This window comes from Macaca nemestrina, chromosome 11 (assembly GCF_043159975.1).
Source record: "Macaca nemestrina isolate mMacNem1 chromosome 11, mMacNem.hap1, whole genome shotgun sequence".
NCBI classification, from domain to species: domain Eukaryota; kingdom Metazoa; phylum Chordata; class Mammalia; order Primates; family Cercopithecidae; genus Macaca; species Macaca nemestrina.
Window position 1 is genome coordinate 60,035,939 of NC_092135.1, and position 23,464 is coordinate 60,059,402.

General features: G+C 34.7%; 1 protein-coding gene across 2 annotated transcripts in view; it reads right to left on the minus strand.

Moving 5' to 3' along the window:
* The window catches only part of FA (fibroblast activation protein alpha), a 74,813-nt gene that overhangs the window by 39,826 nt on the left and 11,523 nt on the right, over positions 1-23,464 (minus strand). The window contains exons 3-12 of one of the 2 annotated variants that reach the window (XM_011744173.2): positions 19,081-19,179; positions 18,039-18,133; positions 17,023-17,097; positions 16,174-16,226; positions 12,312-12,384; positions 11,520-11,640; positions 10,436-10,590; positions 8,332-8,435; positions 6,380-6,515; positions 2,408-2,452 (exon numbers count right to left, since the gene is read on the minus strand). In XM_011744173.2, coding sequence (XP_011742475.1) covers positions 2,408-2,452; positions 6,380-6,515; positions 8,332-8,435; positions 10,436-10,590; positions 11,520-11,640; positions 12,312-12,384; positions 16,174-16,226; positions 17,023-17,097; positions 18,039-18,133; positions 19,081-19,179 — 956 coding nt within the window. The remainder of the gene's footprint in view (positions 1-2,407; positions 2,453-6,379; positions 6,516-8,331; positions 8,436-10,435; positions 10,591-11,519; positions 11,641-12,311; positions 12,385-16,173; positions 16,227-17,022; positions 17,098-18,038; positions 18,134-19,080; positions 19,180-23,464) is intronic. The other variant, XM_011744175.2, reaches the window with a different exon arrangement.

Here is a 23,464-nt window from a genome sequence, read left to right on the forward strand (position 1 = left end):
TGTATTTTTAGTAGAGACTGGGTTTCACCGTGTTAGCCAGGACGGTCTCGATCTCCTGACACTGAGGGTATTTTTTTAAAAAGTTCTACAGCTGGGCTGGGGGCGGTGGCTTATGCCTGTAATCCCAACACTTTGGAAGGCCGAGGCGGGCGGATCACGAGGTCAAGAGATTGAAACCATCCTGGCTAACACGGTGAAACCCCGTCTCTACTAAAAATACAAAAATTAGCTGGGCGTGGTGGCGGGCGCCTGCAATCCCGGTTACTCGGGAGGCTGAGGCAGGAGAATCGCTTGAACCCGGGAGGCGGAGCTTGCAGTGAGCGGAGATCACGCCCCTGCACTCCAGCCTGGCGACAGAGTGAGACTCCGTTGCGGGAGGGAAAAAAAAAGTTTTAGGCCGGGCGCGGTGGCTCAAGCCTGTAATCCCAGCACTTTGGGAGGCCGAGACGGGCGGATCACGAGGTCAGGAGTTCGAGACCATCCTGGCTAACACAGTGAAACCCCGTCTCTACTAAAAAATACAAAAAACTAGCCGGGCGAGGTGGCAGGCGCCTGTAGTCCCGGCTACTCGGGAGGCTGAGGCCGGAGAATGGCGTAAAAACCCGGGAGGCAGAGCTTGCAGTGAGCTGAGATCCGGCCACTGCACTCCAGCCTGGGCGACACAGCGAGACTCCGTTTCAAAAAAAAAAAAAAAAAAAAAAAAAGTTTTAAAGCTTTGCAGGCAATTCATTCATTCATTCAGCTCAATTTGATGAGAATGCAAGGTTAGTGCAATACAGATTTTTAAATATAAGATGCTGAAGATGCTTATAAATATGAGCTTTCAAAAGATGCATTCTAAAGTGTTTCAGAGTGTTTTGAACACTGCAGCATTTTCAAAATAAATGTGTATAGATGCTCAAGATAATGTCTTTGAAAGGGTTGTTGGTATCATTGCTGATATAATTATAAAATTACATTATTCATATAACTGTATAGTAAATCTAGTTATATTATCATCTTGGAGAACACGACTAAAGAATATTTTCAAGCATTATTTCTTCTCTTCATTCTTTACTAGAAATATTTGTAATGGGAATGGATTGGTAGATTAACTTTTTTTCCTCAAAATTTCAAATACCGATCTAAGAATTACCTTTCTGAAAGGTGAGAGTCAGAGATTCAGATTGATTAAGAATCCATAAAATTGAGAGACTACTTTTCTTTCACTGAATACTACTCTTTTTTCCTGTGATATTTAGCACAGTAGAAAAAGTGAGTTCAAATAGGAGTGGGTTTTTTTTCTGAATTACATACTTATCTTTATTATCTTTTTACCACAGAATGTAATTTACATTTACTGTATATAGTAAATAAAGTAACTATTCCCTAGTTAATGAATAAAACTGCAGTATCTTTAATTAAACACAGAGTATAAATTAAACAGCATGTAAGCCAAAATCAACTGTATCCAGAAAAGTGTACAATTAAGAGTTTTTAATATTTGAAGATTATCACTTTATAATTTATCTTTTTCCCAGCCAATTTAAGTTTAAATTTTTATATAATTTATCCTCTTATAATTGATTTCCGACCTTTTTTTTGTCCTTGGATCATGAGCTAATGTGTTAAACCAGGTCTTAAGAGTTTCCTTTTTCATTGCATAATGCGTCCAAATCTTAGAGAAGTAGCCTTTCGTCTTCAAATACTAATTGAATTGAATTTCGTGTTTGTGGTAAGTGGCAGCATCTACTAACCTTCACTTATTCTCTTGTCTTAATTTTTATTCTTCATATATGATATAAAATACAATTGGTATTTACCTCAAGCATCATTTTTACCTTAAAAATCCTCATCAATTATTGAATAAATCTATCCTAAACTTCCAAATATAAATGATCACAAAAAACAAAACACACGTTTTCCTGTTTGTTACCAAATCATTAAATACTGGAAGGAGTATACATATATGAAATTTAGTACATGTTATATGAAATTTAATAAGAGGTAGATTGTCTTTAAATTACAAGGATACCCAATGTATTTATTTTTTTTAGATTCAGATGGCTAGTAATTATTAAGATTATTTTAACAGATCAGGGATTTTGTTTACTTTTGAAAAATGATCTATATTGTATTTGTTTAAAAAGTAATATTAGTTCTAGATATCAAGGATTCAGTTGACAAACTTAAAATTGGAACATGAGGAGTATGAGTTATTTTCAATAGAATTCTAAAAAGATGGACATTGAAATTGTCTGGCACAAAATCACTCAAGAGATCACTACCTATATGTTTTATACCTTGCTATTTTTTCTATGAAAATAAGTAGTGCCAGTTTGGGTACATTGCAAATAGTCCTTTGATAGCTGAGAATCTGTCAAATTTCATTTGAAATTTACATAAGAAAAAGATAGCAAAATCATACTCCACCAGCCCATCCAGTTCTGCTTTCTTCTATATGCTCCTGGGTCTAAAAGACAAAAGATCACATCGAACACAGTATTAGGAGAACATTTTTTTCCTAAATATAATCTGGACATTTGGAAACAGTTAAGCTGCCTGATCAGAGTGTACCATTACTAGTCAACTAACTTATTTGAGTTTAAAAGGACAATATTAAAACTCTCATATAACAGCACTGTTGTATATACATGGGTAATTTTATTGCAGATCCTTAATAATTATGCCTAAACCTTCCATGAGGCAGTGACTTGGAATTATCACAACATCTATGGAGGCCCAGCACAATCCACTTGATGTGGTGTAGGTAAAACAGTGGAGTTTAGGTTAAATTCTTTCTTTTCTGGGTCCCATGAAGTAGCTAAAATTTTAAAATTTGCACTGAATCTTATTTTGGGTTATATTTTAACATAATGTAATTGATTATTTACTGAACAAACATTTAGTAATCCTAAAAGAATGACTAGACTTTTCTAGACAAATAATTAGAAAAAGAAGAACATTCTAGGTAAAATAAATAGCATAGAGACCAGACCAGCTTAGTCACCCAACAGATGGTTCAGTATGGCTGAGTGGAGAGTGACTACAGGAAAGAGTTAGAAGATGAAGGAGAATGCATGTTTATGAGCAAGATCTTGGAGAAACTTTATGGCACCCTAAAAAGTTTCAATTTCTCCTGTTTGGTAAATCTTTTGAAGGTCTTCCAATTCACAATTTGGAAAATAAAATTATGAACATGATGCAGAAGATAAACTAAAAGTGGGTAAGAGGGAAGGAGGTAGAGAGACCAACTGGAAGGCTATTGTAATGTTTGGGAAAAGAATGATAAAGACTCTAATCAAGCTCAAGGCAGTGAGAATGGAACAGAGAAAATGAAGCCATGCATATTGAAAAGTTCAAATCCTCAGAAATAAGTCTGAGAGTTATTGGCAAGTATACAAAAAAACTCTGGTATAGATTAAAATTACCCAAAGTGAATAAGTACAGAGTTGAGACAGACAGGAGGATAATCAGCAGACCATTTCCTCTTTTTGCTAGGGATATGGGTAGGAAATGTATTTCTCAGCCTTCCTTCAGTTGACTGTGGTTATTTGATAAGTTCTAGTCAATGGTGTGTGAACAGAAATGGGTTGCTTTTGGGCCTAACCCATAAAAGCCTCTCTTACATTATCCTTCATTCTTTTCTCCATCCCACAACTGGATGTTGATGCTCATGTTTGACCAACTTTGGAATAGTGTTGGAAGCCAGTTAGCAGAAATGCCATCACCTGGGTTCCTGAATGACTATATGGAGCAGAGTACACCATTCCCCAACCCCCACCATACCCCACTTACCTGGACTCACTATTGGATGGTTACATGAATGTGCAATAAATTTCTACTGTATTAACCAACTGAATGATTGGAGGTTTTTATTGTTGTTGTTACAGCAGTTAGCCTACCTTGCAAATACATTAACTTGGAGAATAATAAGATTTCTAGAGAAGTCAGAAGAAGAGCTGGAAAGGAAAAGAACAGTCAATGAAGCAGAAGGAGAACCATGAGAGGGTGTACTGTCATAAAAGGCAGGGGAATAACAAATTTTAAGAACACAGTCTGGATTTTCTCTTATAGGGATAGGCCAATGCCTCAGAGAGAACAAGTAAGATAAGACTTGGAAAAAATAGTGAAACTTTTTGGATTTATTATTTTTAGCCATAAAAGTAAAATTAGTTTTAATTCCCTTTTCAGAGGAGGAAGCATAATATAAAAGATGTTTCTTCCCCTAACTACAAACTTCTTAATAAATCTCACTATTAGAATTTATTACAAGTCATTGTTATCAGTTTTCTTTGCCTCTTTGTTTTGGGCGTGACTCTCAGCATGAATAAAACGTTGCTGGGTCACTTAACCTTAAATATTGTTTTCATAGTGCGTGCACACACACACACACAGACACACACATACACACACATCAGTCATGAGGATGGTTTCTGGGAAATTCAACACTGTTGTTCTCAAATCTCAAAATGTGTTGCATGTATTTATCAAACTATTTTGAAACAGAGGTGTTTAGAAATTCTAAGGTTATTCAAACATGATATTCTAAATTTAAGCACTGTTTTCTGGCTGCAAAACTAAAGTTTATATTCCAGGGACTTCCACACCTCATTGAATGAGCATCTTAAATGTTCTGTCAGTTTGGATTAAAGTTGTCTCAGATTTTGATAAATTAGAATTTCAGATTTCAAAGCAATCACAGTTTTAAAATTCCTAGTTTTAGAAGCTAAAAATTGTGTCTAAATTATAAATCTCATCATGTTCAAACTAATAAAATTAAAGCAATAGTCCCTAATACCTAGATTCATTGAAAAGTTTAAAGATATAGTCACCCAAAGCTGACTAATCAGACCAATTGTTTCTAATTAACTAGCATAATCAAGATTAGTCTATCCTTTCTTTGCCTATGATACTGCATTAAAGCCAAAATCTTCCTGCTTTGTATATCAAAATATATATAAGATAAAAATACGCTTCTAGCATATTCCATCAAAATTAGTCAAGCCTCTCACAGACACAGTAGTGATTTAAAAAAATATTTTTAGCCTGAGTAATGTTGACTATTATAGTCCTGATATATTTCCAAACAGACTCATATGACTTTTTTCTTGCAAAACATAATGTCCTAATTTCTAGATGAAATTTAGTGATTTACTTTGATTGTTCTGTGCTTTTCTTTTTACTTTATAAAATATGATTATTCTATATTTGTTTTAATGAAACATTTCTTCATAATTAGAAGCCTCATAAAATGTACCCATCAAATATCCTATTTAAAGAAAACATTTTGTATCTCTTAGACTCTAATGTGAGTAATTAAGAACAGACTTATTTTAAAGTTTATACATTGGTTAAGCAGTTTTTCTGACTCATTAATTCAACAGATTATGTTTGAATTTGAGCAATAGAAACAATTAAAACTCAACAATAAATCTGTGCTTAGTTTTCAAGGCTTTTCTTGCCCAAAATTAGTAGATATCGGGTACTGTCCTAAGATAACCTGATAACAGAATAATTTGGTCTAATATCTTATGTCACATTCTCAGTAATTCTCATTTGATTTTAAAATCAAAATATTTGGGTGGGGTGTGGTGGCCCACACCTGTAATCCCACTACTTTGGGAGGCTGAGGTGGGCGGATCATGAGGTCAAGAGATTGAGACCATCCTGGCCAACATGGTGAAGCCCCATGTCTACTAAAAATTAAAAAATTAGCTGGGCGTGGTGGTGCATGCTTGTAGTCCCAGCTACTCAGGAGGCTGAGGCAGGAGAATCACTTGAACCTGGAAGATGGAGGTTGCAGTGAGGCCAGATCGCCCACTACACTCCAGCCTGGCGACAGAGTGAGACTCCATCTCAAAAAAAAAAAAAAAAAAAAAAAAAAAAAAAAAAAGAAATCAGAATATCTGGATTTCCTTTGATAATATCCATTTCCTTTATAATTTTTCATTTTTAATATTGAATAGAACATGCATGCCCCATTTGCATTTCTTCTCTGGTTCTTTTGTTTAAAACATATATATTTACCTAGTAGACCCATGTTATGGTTTCATCTGCATTATTTTGCTGTTTATTGGACTGCCAATGTTATAATGTCAAAAGGCTGGTTTACCATCATAATTGAGAACCAGATATCTGATTTTCCCAATGTCATGTTGTCCCATTTTTAATTTTTGGCTATTCAATTTCAAGGTTTAAGTCATTCAAGAAAATAAAAGGCATCCTATTTATTTAATAAAAAGATGGACCCGTGAATACTGAGTGCTTTTTTGCAAAGCAGTTGATAGTTGAATGCAGTAATCCTGGCTTTACAACATAAAATGTTAGCTGTAGATGAATCCCCACTATTGTGCCTTGATCTTCAGAAATATGTATCTGTGATCTTAATATACCGTACCTTTGGACAATCCCATGTCTGCCAGTCTTCCCTGAAATCACATATAGACAAGACCGAAACATTCTGGACTCTTTTTAGCCACTGCAAACATACTCGTTCATCAGTAACCCACGTGAGCCAACTGAAATAATAATCACTGCAAATAAAATAGAAACAGGGAGTCACAACCATAAACCACTTTCACACAAACAATAATTTCTTAATTTTTGTTTTCTGAAGAATATATGTCATTAAGATACAATACTTATTTAATAGCTAAGGAAGAAAAAACATTCCTTTCTCTGGAGAGAAAGTTTAAATAGCTCTACTTAAAAAATTTCTATGAGAGTTTCTTCATCTAATGAAATCATTTCATATGTGAGTTTTCTCCCCGTTTCTGGATTTTAACATCTTAGAAAAGAATTTAAAACATAATGCCAAAGCTACTGATCAATCTAGAGGGGAAAAAAAGCATTAAACTGGCATTTTGCACAAGTAAACTCAATTTTTCACCTTATAATTAGTTGAGAGAGAGAGAAGTGTGATAAAAGGATAATCTTTGTCTCCTGGCGGATTCATGTTGGAAGCTGTTTTAGCTGTGACTATGGTCAGGTATTGAAATTCAGGCTTGTGGAATAAATCACAGATGATGTATGCGAAACAACTCAAATAGTGTTTGGCACATACTAGATGTCAGTGAATGGCAGCAATGATTCCATGACTCTGAGGATGAACTAGTAGGCAGAGAACATCAACATAAAATGAATCACAAACTTCTGGAAAATTGATGTAAAGGAAATCATAGAGCTGCAAGGGGCCTCAGGCTCAAATCTGGGCTTTGTGTCCTAATAGTTATATACCTTTAGGCCAGTTACTTAACTATTCTATTTTTATATAACATCAGAATAATAATATTACCTGTTTTAAAGATTGCTGTAAAGATTAGCTGACAGGGCTTAAACCACTTAAGAACTATGTCTGCTACATGATGAGTGTTCAGAATATGTTTGCTACTACTATTTTATTGTTAGTATTTTACAGCTGTTCAAACAAGCCTCTGGAATCCTTGTATTTTGCTCATTTGCCACCTATGGAGAATGACACTTTTAAAAAAATGATGTATTGAGTTAAGTTTTTATCCATTCGATCAGGGTGGGGAAGAGCAGATAATTAAAAAATGTAAAGTCACGTTTGATTATACATGAGTGGACTCAGCAAGGCCCAGTGGAAGCCTCTCATGGGGTTCTTTTAAACCCTATTAATGATCAGTCACTTGATCTTGGCTATTCTTCATAAGGCAGAAGGAGAAGACCCAAGCTTGGCCCGCTAGGCATTGGGAAGTGTTAAGAAAGCCCAACAGGCAGGGCCTGGGCACCTCTTCCCCTTAGCCACTTCAACCAGAAAGACCACAGAGGACTGACTGAAGTTTGCTGTAATCTGGACTAATCAGACAATGAGACATAGGGCATCATGCTAGGGAAGTGAGAACTCTTCACGTCTCTGCCTGCCTACAGTTCATCTCTAGACAACTCTAAAACCAGATAAATGAGAATATCCTGCTTCATAGCGAAAAATGCTAATTTTTGGAGAGGGTCAGCTTATCTTCTCTTATTTACAGTACACATGTGATCCACATAGATCCCCAAATCCTGGCTTGAGATAAAGTCAGCCAAACTTGAAAGAAGCCAGGGTAAGGGCATGCATAATTTTACTATCTGCTTGCTTGTCCCAAGTTCACATCTGTACATCTGAGGAAGGTTTCACTTAGATTGATCACTGAGGTCACATTTATATGTGTAAAAGGGCTAATTTTGAAAAACCAATTAAGGAAACTTATTTGTCACCTTTAATTTTGTATGTCTTTAGCTTTGTGTGCAACTCTTATTTACTTATTTGTTTTTGCTTCTAGCATGCACAGCATAAACTCACTAGAATGTAGGATAGAAAGATGGGAGGGATCTGAGATGAATTACCTTGAGGCTATCATTGCTGGAACAGGCACTTCCTGGGGACCTACATACGCAGGGTAAGTGGTATCGATAATAAATATCCGAACAAAAGGATTCTTAGCTCCGGCCTGCCAAAACAATTGAGATATATAACCTCCTAAAATTCCAATTATCACCAACATTTTAAATAAATTGTAGGAATTTAGACACATTTTTCTAAGTGAATAATCTTATGTATATCACTGTGGAATACATTCTATTTATAACATGACAAGAATTTCATTTCAATTTTACCTGCAGGGCAATTACAAATGTTGCGTCAACCAGAGTGAAAATAGGTGTTTTAAATGCCTAATGAGAGAGCTTTAATTTATAGGGAAAATCATTTTGGATATGAAAGTGCAGTTCTGTGAACCATATTCTCTTTTCTGATTTCCAAGACAGAGCTCTCTCATTTTTATTGTTGGGATAATTATAATAATAATCATATCTCTGTATACCAAGGAGAGTTCAGAGGGGGATTAATTTGAGAGGAGAACAGAAAGAAAAAATAAATGAAAGACATTTTTTGCTTTTGCCATATGATTTGGTCTAGGACAATCACCAAATGCTCAGTCTCCTACCTGCTTGTATTATTACTGCCACCATCTCCAAAAGATTAGGGAAATTTCACCTCCAAATGAAGTATCCATGAGATTTACACTTTTCTTGTTTTGTGTGCTTTCTATACTACTGCATACTTAAAATTTACATGACAGTATAGCTCATACCTAGACAGTTTCTTAGAGTTTCTCTGTTATTTTACCGTAGAAAGAGAGAATCTTGCAGTTGTAATAAAACTTAAATTTATGAAATGTAGGTACACAGTATTTAATGACTCAGTGCTGTTTGAATTCATCCAAAGAACCATTCAATCTCCCTTAAGACCTCCCTGTTTCACTCCCAAGTTTATCAGGGGCTCCCTTAGTTTTTTGGAATTGTCCCACATCTCCACCTAATGCCAGATGTTTTAGCAACTTTAAGCCTCAAGGAAATATGAGAATGTGGGTCCCAACTTCCCAATCAGTGCCAGTCACTTTTCGGTTCTGGGTTCCCCAACTCTTCCTGCTCCCTTAGGTCCTCCCAAAGATCTGAGTTCTTTTACATTTTGGGTCCCCCCAAAATGCTAGGCCTCTCCCAAACATCTCCAGCTTTTAGCGTTTTTACACAGCTTTTAGACTTTTAACATAAATATTAGACTGTCTGCAATTCTATTTCTTTCTCTATGGCCACTTTGGCTTGCTTAGAATTCATTTGTGTGTATGCCACATCCATCCATCTTTGTCACACAGGGACCCACTGTGTCCAGCCATGACAATGTTCCTCTTGGCGAGTAAAAGGAATAGGATCCAAAGAACAAAGAAGTAATTCTAAAATCGCATCCGATTCCTTGTGCAAGAGGTGAATTTGTACTTTGATTCCATTTTTTCTGATACCATTTTTACATTGAAATTAGGATATAATGCTTCTTCACTGAGACATAACCCATTCTCCTACTGCACACTGAGGTCTCCTCCCTCCAGACGTAAGACTGGATAAAAAGAATGTATAACAACTCTACAATGTTAAATATTCAAAAAACTATGGGCTCACACCATATCTAATTCCTTCAAGGGAGAAATTGAGACTTGCAAATTTAACCTATCTTGTATATCCTGAAAAGATCATAACCCATGCCTGCTTCTACCTGACAGAAACATCAAATTCAACATTTGTATTTCTTATTCTAGTTTGCATTTACATGAGAATTCAAGAGAGAATTGCAAAACAGAACTTTACCCTGAATTTGGAGCATGAAATATGAAAAAAAATTAAAATTAAGTTAAGCTTGTTTTTCCTCCATGATCAAGACCATATGTTTTTCAAAGATTCTGCAATAGATTTTGCAAAGACTACTTCATCCAGCACAACCAGATGTCCAAAGCAACAGATGTCCACATAAATAATAGAGCACAGTACAATGTTTGCCTTACAATGCACAAGGATAAGAAGCTCTCCAAACTTGTTGATCCCACCTTCACTCATGGTAAATCATTGCTCATTTTGATACCAGGAAAATGAAAGCATCTGCTGAAAGTATTCAACATACCTTTGGGTATGGAATGTTTATTGTTCTGGGATATTGTTCATCGCCATAATAGGAATAGGCAATAACTGGTATATCTGTATCATTAAATTCTGCATATGCCAAAAATTTTCCATTAGGAGACCACCAGAGAGCATATTTTGTAGCAAGCATTTCCTCTGAAAAATAAGTACTAGGATATTAACTATAATTACATCTTACTCTTAAAATCATTGTAAATACTTCTGAATAGCTATTTATCAACTGAAATAATTTATTTAATGTAGATGTGACATATGTCATACTTTGGTTATTAAAAAAATTACATAATCTGAGTTAAGAGGAATAGTTTAACCTTTTACTCTATGTCAAACATCAATTAGCCTTGTTAGAAAATGACATTAATCAGAAATGTAATTTTTTAAATGAATAATAAACACATCGGCAATAATTAATTTTTTCTTTCAGGGCAGCTTCAGGTTTTTTAGTCACCTAAAACAGCCAAAACAGAAAGAACTGTAATTGTACTAGAGAGTGGCATAAACATTGAAAGTTACATTTCCCTCCTAGGAATTAAAAAAAAAGCAAAAAAACAGAGTTAGTTTAGATAAATAGATAGATAGATAGATAGATAGATAGATAGATAGATAGATAGAGACTAGAAGTCTTTTTAAAGTCCAGTTAATTCCTGAATTCTACATTACCAAGAATGAGAACAAAATCAACAGAGTATCAGAAAGTAAAAATATTTTCCCATAAGATAATATAGATAGTTGTTTAGTTTTGAAAAAAAAATTGTTTTTCTAAAGAAAAAGTAAACATGAGAAAATGTACTAATGCAGCACCTGAGGACCATATACGTTTTTGGATTATAAATCATTACTACTACTTCATAGTAATGTTAATGAAAATCAATTCTACCAGTCTTCTGATAACCACAATTTGTTCTTTTAAAATACGTATGCCCTATTTGTAACCTACAGACAATTTTCAGCAATGCTACCCTTCATGGAAATAAGATACTACTCATCTAAATCTTACTAAATATATGAAATTATTTTAAACTAAAAGCCTAGAGCATTAAGAGTAGAAAAGGAATACAGCTTACCTTCATAAACCCAGTCTGGGATTCCATTAAATATTTTATTTTCTCTTCCATTAAATGTTATTTGAAAAGGTGGATCTCCTGGTCTTTGTTTCAAATAGATATTGTTTTGATAGACATATGCCTAGAAGTGGTGGTAAGGGGAAATTCCCCAACAAATTAAATGAAGGCTGTTTATTTGTTTTAGTTATTCCTCTAATACCTTTAAACAGAGTGGTAATAAAGATACGAAAAAGATTCACAACTAAAATATCATTTTAATAGGTAAAAAAATCCAACCACCTTACATTAACATCAATTATAAATTTTAAAGTCTGAATGAAATAAAAAGTAAAGCCTATTATTTTCTTACTTGTTTCATTACCCCCAAATAAATAATTATGTATATTGACAGAAAGTCAAATAAATCTCTGAATATTAATAGCTAGCCAGATCTAATCTTTATTTAGAGTCCTTAAATAAGAGCTTGGACCAAATTTCATGTTGTCTGAAGCTAGTCTGGGAAACTTGTGAAAACCATATTTTTCCTGAGCTTTCTGGCACAACGCATTCTGGCTGAGTATAAGGATAAAGTTTTTGACTGCTATATTTAAAGAAGTCTATCCATGAGCTTGAGATTTTGCGGAATTCTCAGATGGGTTTCAATTTATCAAAACTCTTCCCGTTTTTAACCACTAAAATAGTCATGAATGTATTTTTTTTTTTCTTTCAGGCAGGGAAATTTAACAAAGGCCAAAATCAAATGGCTCCTCTTTTATTTACATGATTAAACACTTCAAAAATTTAAACACTTACTAATTTACTCCCAACAGGCGACCAGCATAAATACTGAATTGGACGAGGAAGCTCATTTCCTCTTACAAATTCTCTAGAAGGAAAGAAAGAAAGAAAGAAAAACAACAAATCTTGCTGTTTAATGCAAAAAAATTAATAATCTGTATAAACAGAAAAAATAAACAAACAATTAAAATTAAGGCTCATTCCCTCTGCACCTACAAACCTAATGAAAAGAATACAGGAATGAAGAACTGGAGACATAGGTGTTGATTTCTGTTCTTCCAGTAGTTACTTAAGAGTCACTTAACTTTTCTGGGTGTCAGTTTTCTGACCTTTATCGTGAGGTGAATGGATTAAATACTTACAGACTGTCAAAGTGGAGAACATCTCTAGAAATTATCTAATACAATCCTTTCATTTTATAGAAAGTAAATATGAGGCTTAGAGAGCTGATAGAACTTTTTCAGACCACATTGCTAGTTCTTGGCAGACCTTGAAATAAACTCAAGTCCTTTTAACCCCTGGGATTGTAAAATTTGCACACACTAGACTGAAATGGTCACTGAAGTGCCTTCCAGCTCTGAAATTCTATAATTGTGCTGAAGTTTAGTATGTGCTCTTCTACATTCTCATTCACAACCCCCATCTCTGTGAATGCATATGCATTTCAAATTTTTGAAAATAAGATGCCATTTGACAATCTCCCCAGGGATCTGACTTGAAATCAGAAAAGGAAAGGAACATCTGATCTCAAGCTAAACTGAAAAACGGATTGTATACTGGGCAGTATGCCTTAAGCTTGTAAAGTCCTCCACCCATGGGGAAATTTCAAATAGTCTATTGGCCAAAACTCTCACTTTGATGCTTAGAGTCACTCTGCAAGTATTCAGTTAAGTGACTTGCATTGTGGAGCTTTTGTAGTTCTTCAGCAAGAATGCATTCAGATTTTTATAACTGTTACAGAGTCATAGGATGTCATGCTTACTTTTTGATTTTTGTCATCTTGAAGATTGGATTAACAGTTTCATCAAGACTGCCTTCATGGGAAAGCAAAGCAAGACCTGCCGCCCAAGCACAATTTGAAGAGCTTCAAAAAAGACCCAACCTCTCCAAAAAAAAAAGAGACTCAAAAAACCCCAACCTCTCCAAAAAAAGCTCTCCAACCTGGACCTAATATGTGCCTGACATTTCTGCCTTTCCCATTCTTTTAATGTTTGGACAATTGTGAAGATCTGTAACACACACTGCCTTGATGTAACTTTTTAGGTGCTTGCATGAGACCTAGCAAGTAGCAAGGGAACATGGCATAGTTTTGAGTGGGGAAAGTGATTCCCGTGGAAAGTGACCATTGGCTCTGCAATGAGAGTCTTGGCCGCCAGAGGGCAGTACATGAGCACCAGGCACCTGGGTGATCGGGAATACGTTGAAAGGGATGCGAGAGCCGGGTTAAAAGATTGACCCAGGCCTGGCCCGCTCGCTCACGCCAGTAATCCCAGCACTTTGGGCGGCGGATTACTTAAGGCCAGAAGTTCGAGACCAGTCTGGCCAATATGGAGAAACCCCGTACCTACAAAAACACAAAAATTAGCAGTGGTGGCACAAGCCTGTAATCCCAGCTACTTAGGAGGCTGAGGCAGGAGAATTGCTTAACCTCGGGAGGAGGACGTTGTGGTAAGCCGAGATCACACCACTGCACTCCAGCCTGGGCGACAGAGTGAGACCCTGTCTCAAACAAAAGAAGAAGACGTTCTTCACCTGGTTCACAATTTGTTCTCAAGCTCCTGTTACCTTTGATACTGTAACATTGTCTCAGTTTTCTGCATGCAGTGGAATCATCTATGCAATCACACAGGCAGCACTAAGCTAAAAATCTCAGCGCATGTCTCAAGCCACCACAGCTGCCATTTTCTGTTTTCTAAGTCAGTAAAGGTATGAGAAAAGGCGAGGGAGGATGCTTTACAAAGGCGTTAATCTCCTCAGTTTTGCCTACCTAGCTTGAAACCAGTACTGTCTTATTTTCTCTATGCTAGATTTTTATAGAGTCTTCAAAGGCATAAAAAAGACTTGAAATTAGTGGTATTCAGGGAGGCCTGGAATCTCAAACAAGTTTGCCATCCATCCTTCACTTCCTAAGTTATGCTGTATTTACCTGACCGCCCTCTCCCCAAATCTGAAATACTAGATAGTTGTGCAGAAAACAAAGAAACAAACAAACAAAAATAGTGATTTGATTAAATTCACTGCAGAGAAACTAAATATTTAATGCGATTTTAGGCCATAAAGCTTATCTAATCCATGATTAAAATATTAAGATTATCATTTTTTTGAATGCTGTTCAACTTGGTGAGCCTCAACAAAAGAATTTCAAAATGATTAAAAGAAAAACAAAGACATGATGAGAGCCTTGAGAAACTGGACTGAAAGACTAAGATTCCCCACTCACTAATAGAAAGAGATCTTAAGAGTAGGTAGGGCTGGTGCCCCAAGCTCATTTGCATCTCATTGTTATATGTGTTTCACATAGAAAGGGCTCAATAAATATTTTTAAAATTTGGTGATGATATGGATTCAGAGGCAAGAAGGACTCGGAATGCATTAGATGGATTTGAGATTCTACTTTAAGAAGCAGTTGCTATTTCTTAATTTGACAGTTTAAGTAGATCAGAGTAATTCTCTGAACATTTGAAAGAAGCAGATAGATAATTTTTTTTAAAAAAAATTGTGCTCTTGCTAGACAAAAGGGGAAATAGACCAGAAGTTTTTTTTCAATACCTCTTCAAGCCATATAATTATTTCCCCTTTTATATAACAGCAAAGAGGATATCACATTAAGGTGAGTAGCTAAGGCAATTCATTGTCCAAACTTAGCCAGGGTGATTTTTCTAAAGTGCAAATCTGATCATGTCATTTTCCATTTAAAACCCTTGAATGAATCCTTATTGTCATCAGAAAGAAAGATCTAAACTCATTTTAATGATTTCCTCATTATTATTTGGCCTATGCTTCCTGGCTTGGCTGTTCCCCAACCTTACACCACCTCCTACTAGTCAGCAGGCCCCTCCCTCAATTTCAAACAAATTGACCTACTTTGCATTTCCCAAACGCACAATGCTCTCCCTCCCCCTTTTAGGCCTTTACATATTCTTCTTGCTGCCAGAAATTCTCTTCGTCAATCCTTCGCCTATCTGCACATCCATTTAATTTTTTCTTTTAAAGGGTAAATGCTTCAAACAGTTAACATATATATATATATATATATATATATATATATATATATATATATGGAAACATATATATATGTTTTCATATATATATATATATGGAAAATGGTATTTGACAATTTATCTACCAACTAAATTAATTCAAAAGAACATTTAGTAGTTTACATGTCAAATATCTTTCCATTTTAAAAATAATTTTAACATTTTGTCATTTTTATAATAATTAATTTTAAAACAATTAATGGAGTATGTGTTCAGACACAACTAATGCTGCATCTCTCTCCCTCCCTTCCTCCTCCCATCAGTGAAATAGCCGCTCTCCTAAAAATAGTGTCTCATTCCCAAGAATGTTTTTGTGCTTTCCTATATATGTTTTTTTCATAAATAGCACATGTTTAATTTGATCTTCAAAAACAGAAAATCCAAAACAATATTGTGAAGAAAAATACAAAATATTAGTCAAATAAAGAGGTGAGTATCCCATATAAGTATTTTCTTGAATTTTGTAAGCTTTATGGGTACATATATACTGTATTACTAAAAAGTAAGAAACAATGATCAGTAAGAAGATAAAGTCTTCTTAACACCAAATCAGAGTTTGGAATGAAAACATTCTAGGTATTAGATTTAAGTAGTATTGATAAACAGAGGTGATTTACCCATTGCTAAGGTCATAGATGTAATATGTTGCTGTGTAAGAGTATCTCCAAAGCTGTCAGAAAGAAGAAAGACAAAAAAAACAAATTGCAATTGTTAGAAAGCTTACATCAATAATGTATAATCATATATCATCCAATTCAAAGTTCAGAATTATAAAAGGACTACTTTCACAAGGCACAAGGAAGAATATGTTTCAATTCCAAATGAGTCTTCATTTAAAGAGTCTTACTGTGGACTTTTGTGCCGTTTGTGCAAGTTCCAGAACTAATCTCAGCAGTGATTCAACCCTCACTCCATAAAAAGCATACCCAAAGAAATTTCCTAACATAAAAAGCTTATCTTTGCATACTCTATCCCAGAAATTTTCCCTTCATGTTTTACCTGTATTGAAGTAAAACCACAATGATTTCCACAGTCCATAAGGAATACCCTGCACCTGGGTAATTCATTCTAATTATACCCCTTAAAATTGGGTAAAGAGAATTTCATTCAACATGTATTTTTGCTGCAAAATGCTTGCCTTTCTTTGAGTATAGTTTTAAAAATAATAATTGAAACAAATGAATAAGAATATTTGGCTTATAATTCTTCGTGAACAAAGCTCTTCATTTTCTTGTTAAGTATGTTTGTGCTGTTGTTAATGAATGATGCAAGTATTATTTTGGACTCTGTTCCTTAAAGCGCTTTCACACTTAAACAAGCTCCATAAGATTGAAACGTGTCTTGCTGAAGATTATTGGTGACCATTTAGAGGTAAAGACAGACTCTTGCTTTCTCTCACTTTTTTAAAGCACCTTGTGGATTAGTAGGAGATATAATTGGATATAATCAAATTAAATAGTTGATACCTTTGAATAATCACTTTCTAGATATACAAATTGCCGATCAGGTGATAAGCCATAATTTGAAGCATTCACACTTTTCTGAAATAATGAAGAGGTTGATTAGAATACAGAAAAGATAACAAAGAGCCATGTAAATTTGTAGTTTTAAAAGAATATTATATTATTAACATACTCCTACATACATAGGCTTTCAATGCAATTGAAAAAAATATTTTGTGGAACTAAACTATAATTCAAAGAAATTTGCTAGATACTGTGGGAGAAGGATGCAAGAGATAATATATACTTTGTGATTTCAAGAAACTTATGAACTTGTTAAGGAGTATCATACTACAAATTAAAATGTCCTATAAAAGATTCAATATAGCATTGCAAAATTATTAAGAAAGAAATGATTAAACTCAAATCAGAGGATTATTGATTGCAAAGAGAAAGAGAGTATGATCTAAACTTGGTTTTAAAAGATTAGTAGGTTTTTCAGAGTGGAGAAAGTTGGAGGACTGGCAGCCCGAGGGACAGAACAGTTAAGTGCCCATACTTTATAGCTACCACTTATTAAGCACTTATTCTATGTTAGGCACTGCCCTACGCACTTGCAAATGTTATTTCATTTAATTCTTTTATTAAACAAAAGAGGCATTATTATTCCCACTTTACCAAGGAAAACACTGAGGCATAATAAGATTGGTGTAGTAAAACCCTTTACCCAAGGTTTCACGACCAGTAAGGGACTGAGCCAGGATTTGAACCTCAATTGGCCTGACACTAAGGACTGAGTTCTTAACTCCTATCTTATGCTATACTATATTCAAAAAGGAGGAAAGATGTTAGGTGATTTAGAAGAAGCCAAAGACAGTAGTCTAATGGGATTAGCAGACAGAACTGGAAGACTCTAGTGGAGTATGGAGCTGGGAAGGCAAGTTGTGTCCAGATCAGGTGCTAAGACTTTGAACTCTGTTTCTTGGTCAATGAAGAGCTGGCAAAGGTTTCTGAGGGGGAAGATGATGTTGGATACATACCATGGTTCTGTTACTCAAAATGGTATATGATTGTCCTGTTTCAATATTATAAAGTACTATATTGTTATCTGCAGATTGATGAAGATATTCTTGTCCTTTAAACAAGAAAGAAAACAAAATTTAAATGATCTCTCTTAACAGGAAATGCATTCCTAACAAAAGAAACCTCTCCTATTTCACAGACCTACTTTGTTTTTCCTCTCTGTCCAGTACACATTGCTTTGTGAGATGTAAAATCGTAGGTTGGTGGTAGAAGGAAGAAGGTAGAATGCTTTCTTCTACTTCACACGAAGATGCCACATTTGCAAACAGCAGCCCTATTTTAGCTGATTCAGGGTGCTTAGGAACACAATTTTGTTTTCTCTGGGTTACAAAGGGGATAAACTAGTTTGAAATGTGTATTTCTTTTGCAATAATAAACATAAATTACATTTAGATTGTGTTTGGTTCAACTTAAAACTCACTTTGCATTAGTTTTATTTTCTTAAGAGAAAAAATTAAAATATTCCATTTTGTTCAGTAACACTTAAGATATGCAACTAAAACTTCATAGACTATTTAGTTGATCTCACTATTTATTTGATTAGATTTGTTTTATAACATCCTATTTTGAAAAGCTATATGAAAATACCGATTTCATGACCCTTAAAGGGTTCATTGTCAGATTGAGATTTGCCTGTTCTCCAGATTATCCAGATTAATAATGGAATTTCTCTTTTGGTAAAATTGTTGTGACTTCTCCTAAATAAAAATATATCTACCATTCTGAAAAGTGATTACAGACGTTCAAATTATTTCAACAATACTTTTTCAACTTTTCTTTTTCTATTTAAAACTCTATTGACCTCATTACTATGGGGCAAATCCAGTATGAATGGTTTCGTCAAAAGCGCTTTTTTGAGCACTTGAACCATTCAGATAATTGTTCTTTTGTACATTTCAACTGATACGGCTTCAGTTACTATAGAGATGCATTGGCACTGAAATAAAAACCAAACAAAATACATTTTAAAAAACCCCTAAAGATAAATAATGCACTTACCTGAAATCCAGTTTGGAAAAAATGTTTTATAAGAAAATGTCCCATTTAAAATATCCTTCAGTGTGAGTGCTCTCATTGTATTTTCTTCAGAGTTATGAACTTTGGGGGAAGAGCAAACACATCCTTATTAAAAAGAAGGTTAACAACTCAAATAAATGCTAAGCCTGGACTTCATCTGTTCTTTCTAATATAATAATATCTGCTATTTGCTAAGTGATTGTTGAACTCCTTTCATAATAACTATTAATTATTAATAATAGTATCTCCTTTTTTGTAGATAGGATAAGTAAGAATTAGGGAGGTAGTTTCACTGCCTGGAAGGGAAAACTGGCTGGAAACTATAGGGGAAGATGAAGATTACAAAGGAAGGCCATGCAGAGCATGGTTCTTCAGGCAGTGAAGAGTTGTCAAGGTTTTCCAGAAGGAAGATGAGATGAGGTTCCAACAACTGTAGTCTTTGCAGAGCTGGGGTTACAGACCAGGTAGGTTTGGCTAAAATCTCACTCTCTTATGCAATTCACTGTACTTCCTCACATAGGTTTGGTTCAGATTTCAACTGATTTATCAGTGATGTATTTTAGCATCCCAGTTGGTCAAATGAGATTGGCCAGAACCCTTGCCTTCAGAAATCTCAAGAGAGGTATTATGAATATAGGCTATTTTCTCATACTATGGACTTTGAGGAAAAGGAAAGCAGACAGAAAGGAAAGAAAACCCCTTGATCTATACAAAATATCTTAGAAGTCCCAAGAGTAGAGGGTTTTCTGTAGAAAAGCTAATCTAATGTAGCTCACAAACCACAAACAAATTCAATCTATATTTGAATCCTTCAAAACCATTGTGTTTTTCAAACATGATCTTATTCTCAGAACAAATATTCATTACAGAGCCCTGAAGCAGTCAGATACACCAGGCAGATAATAAGGCAACCAAATCCCAATGCCCTTTTATATCCATATTACCATTCTCCATCTCTCCCACCTTACCCCTTCCACAGGCCACTAAAACTTACAGGAAGATCCTATACCTTGAATGCCATTTATGAATCTGGCATTTGCCCAGGTGAAAACAAAACTGTCAAAGATGGGAGCTGTAACTTTATCCTGCTATAAAACTCTTTCGTAGCCCTCCATGACTCTTCCAGTAAAGATCACAAATGATGATCTGGATGGACTACAGGCACTTGCTGGTGTGGGGCAGTCTACCCTGTCAGCTCTTCTCACTCCTCTCTCATTACTTTCTAGACACTAACAAGCCAGGCTTTCTTTTCCTCAAATACTCTTTCTGTAAGGTGTCTACAGCCTTTTCTAGTCTCTCACCTTTACTACTCAGTCCAAAAGCTATATACGTCCTCTGAGAAGCCCTTTCTGACCCCCTGGTTTAGATCAGGTTTCCTTTTACACATTCCCATATACCATGTTCCTTGCTTTTAGAACACTTGTCTTGGTTTGTAATCGTGTGTATATTTGATTGATTATTTGATTAATGTTTTCCCACAGTTACCATAAGGCCAGGAATCATGTTTTGTTTTTCTCATAGTACACCGCAAATGTCTAGCACATACAGTTATCTAATAAATAGTTGTTGAACGAATGAATGCATGAAATGAAGACTGGCTGGATGGCTGGATGGCTGGATGGCTGATTGGTTGGCTGGCTGGATGAGATGTGTGCCTTTTCTGAATTCCCTGCATGGTTTTTGGTAAGAAGATCTCTGGTGCTTTGGCTTGCTCACCAGTATTACGAGGTACTGGACTAGAAGGTGTTGGCAATCTCTTTCAGCTATGCCATGCTAGATTTTGAAATCTGAAACTCAACCTGCTCTATTAACCTTGTAGTTACATTAATGTTCTGCTATGTATGTAGTAAGATCAAAATAATAAAGTGGAATAATAATATCTTCTGTTGTTTTAACTGATTTATACTGATGCATGTATGCGCCACACATTTGATTAGGACCATGAGTTTATTTCTTTCCTTAATTTGCGGCAACTTATTCCATGGCTGTAAAAATAGTGGCTGGTGAACCCCTTTGCAACTAGACACTGAATACTTAATAGAATTGTTATTCTATTTTTTAAATAATTATCTTTCTGTATTATCTGTGCATCCTAAACAAGGTTGTGTACACTATACATTTATTTGTAATGAAATATCTTCTGTTTAATGAAATGGTCTTATGTAGAATTCGTACCATTGATTTTTAAATTCTCATTCAGTGAATAAAAGACCGTTTACTACAATAGCATTAGAATAATTGCCAAGTATTGTATTTAATGCAATTTTATTTAATTTTCCTAAGAACAAGTTGCAATCCATTTCTAATGTAATAAAGGGAAAATTATAACACTATTTATAGTGGAACTTATTTTCCATTTGAAATACACTTAGTTTGTGCCTACACAATCCTTAATATCTAGATGGAAAATTTAAAAATGTATTAAGTCGTTTTACTGTGAATACCAAGATCACCATTTTTTTCAAAGAATGTTTCTGATATTAATTCAATAAATGAATATAACTTTAGTTATTTTTTAGAAAGTATAAACAATGCTTCAGTTATGGCTGGTGACATAGTTTTCCCTATTGAAGCATCTTTGCATATAATTTTCCTTACTTGTATTATGCTTAATTGAGACATTTATAGCTGTAATTAATCTTCGTTTTCATAGAAGGCTAAATTAAGTGAGATAATTCAACTAAAACATCTAGCTCTATGTGTGGCACATGGTAGCAGTCAATACATGTTACTTTTTAGCATTATTGTAACTCATCAGTATTTTTCAAATAAATATTTTAGATCAGTGTTTCCCAAACAGATTTTTCCACTGGGAATTTTTGCTTCTGAATATCTACTAAAACCACAGTTTGAGAAACACAGTTCCAGACAAAGGTATTAGTATATACAATTAAGCTTTACTTTTATTTTAGTTTAACGAAATTCATCAGTTATGCTTGAACATTTTGTCTATTGCCTAGCTCCATAACTGAACTGTTACAATTAAAATCATAAGTGTAATTAGTACTAATATTGTACAATGAATAAATAAAACATAAAAAACAAGAGTTTCAAATTGCTTTTTAAATACCTACTCATTTTCCTTTTCGTATCATTAAAAAGCATTTTGATCTTATCAGATTTCTCAAAAAGATTCTAAGAATTAATTATTTATTCCTTTAAACCTCTAATTTTGTTTATCCAGGAAGGTTGGACTTGATACTATATTTTATATTACTTCCTAGTTAGCAATTAATTTTATATGATTGCACAGTAGCTATAAATGGCAACAATCAATATAGATAACTTAGCATATGACTCAAAATATCTGTAAAGCAATTTTAAACATGTACTAATTGTACTACTGATTGCCATAATGATAATAATCCTCACCATCCCCCAGGAAGTGATGAGTGGATATATGAATAACATATCCAGATGAGCCAGCTACATGTATGTGGGGATGGATTTCAGGCACAGATTGGGCTGGGATGATTACTTCTAACCTCATGTTAGCTTTGTAAACCATATCATATGTCATGTATCCAGGGCTTAGAAAGTGTAATTATGTTGATGTCAGGCTGGGTACATTAAGTTCATTCCCCAATATAATCAGAGAAATTTAATTAGGCATTCTTCCTGCTAAACATGACCACGTGTTCATAAACACAGTGCAGTAATGTGTCACATGTTAGAATAAGAATAAAACATAAAGATTACTTAGAATTTTCAATCCAAACTTTGATTCTTTGTACATATGGGATTTTGCTTTCTCAACATTTATTCAAATTCATTGAACATGAATTTTTTTTCATCTCTGTGTGGCAAAGAATTGTATAAGACATAGGTCTCCACCCATAAAAGTAGAAGCAGTGATTGATTTTTCTCACTATTATATGTTCAGCTGCTAGGACAGTCCTTGACATAGCACGGGGGCTCAATAAATATTTGCTGAATAAAAAAATAAACCAACTTGACAGATTTTGTGTTCACTCGTTTTGGATAATTCCTCCGAGAATATATCTGCCCTTACTTTCTACCCTCTATTACAAGTTGTAAATTTCATGTGTAGACTCTTTTGCCTTCATTTAAATATTTATAAAAACTTGGTCCTTGGAGCCCCTTGGAGTGTGCTTATATAAAAAACAGATTCCTAGTACTTATCTCAAACCTACTGAATCCAGATCTCTGGGGGTGGGATCCTGGTAGTTTTAGTTTTTACCCAACCTCTTTGATGATTCTTCTGCAAAGGTTCAGAATCTCAGTTTAATGATTTCACTGAATCTATTTTGCTCAATGCACTCCTGTGCCTATCAATAGGAATCATTCCTTGACTACAAACTCATTGTAGGTGGGTGAGGCTGGCCTGTGAAGCAATCCACATGTC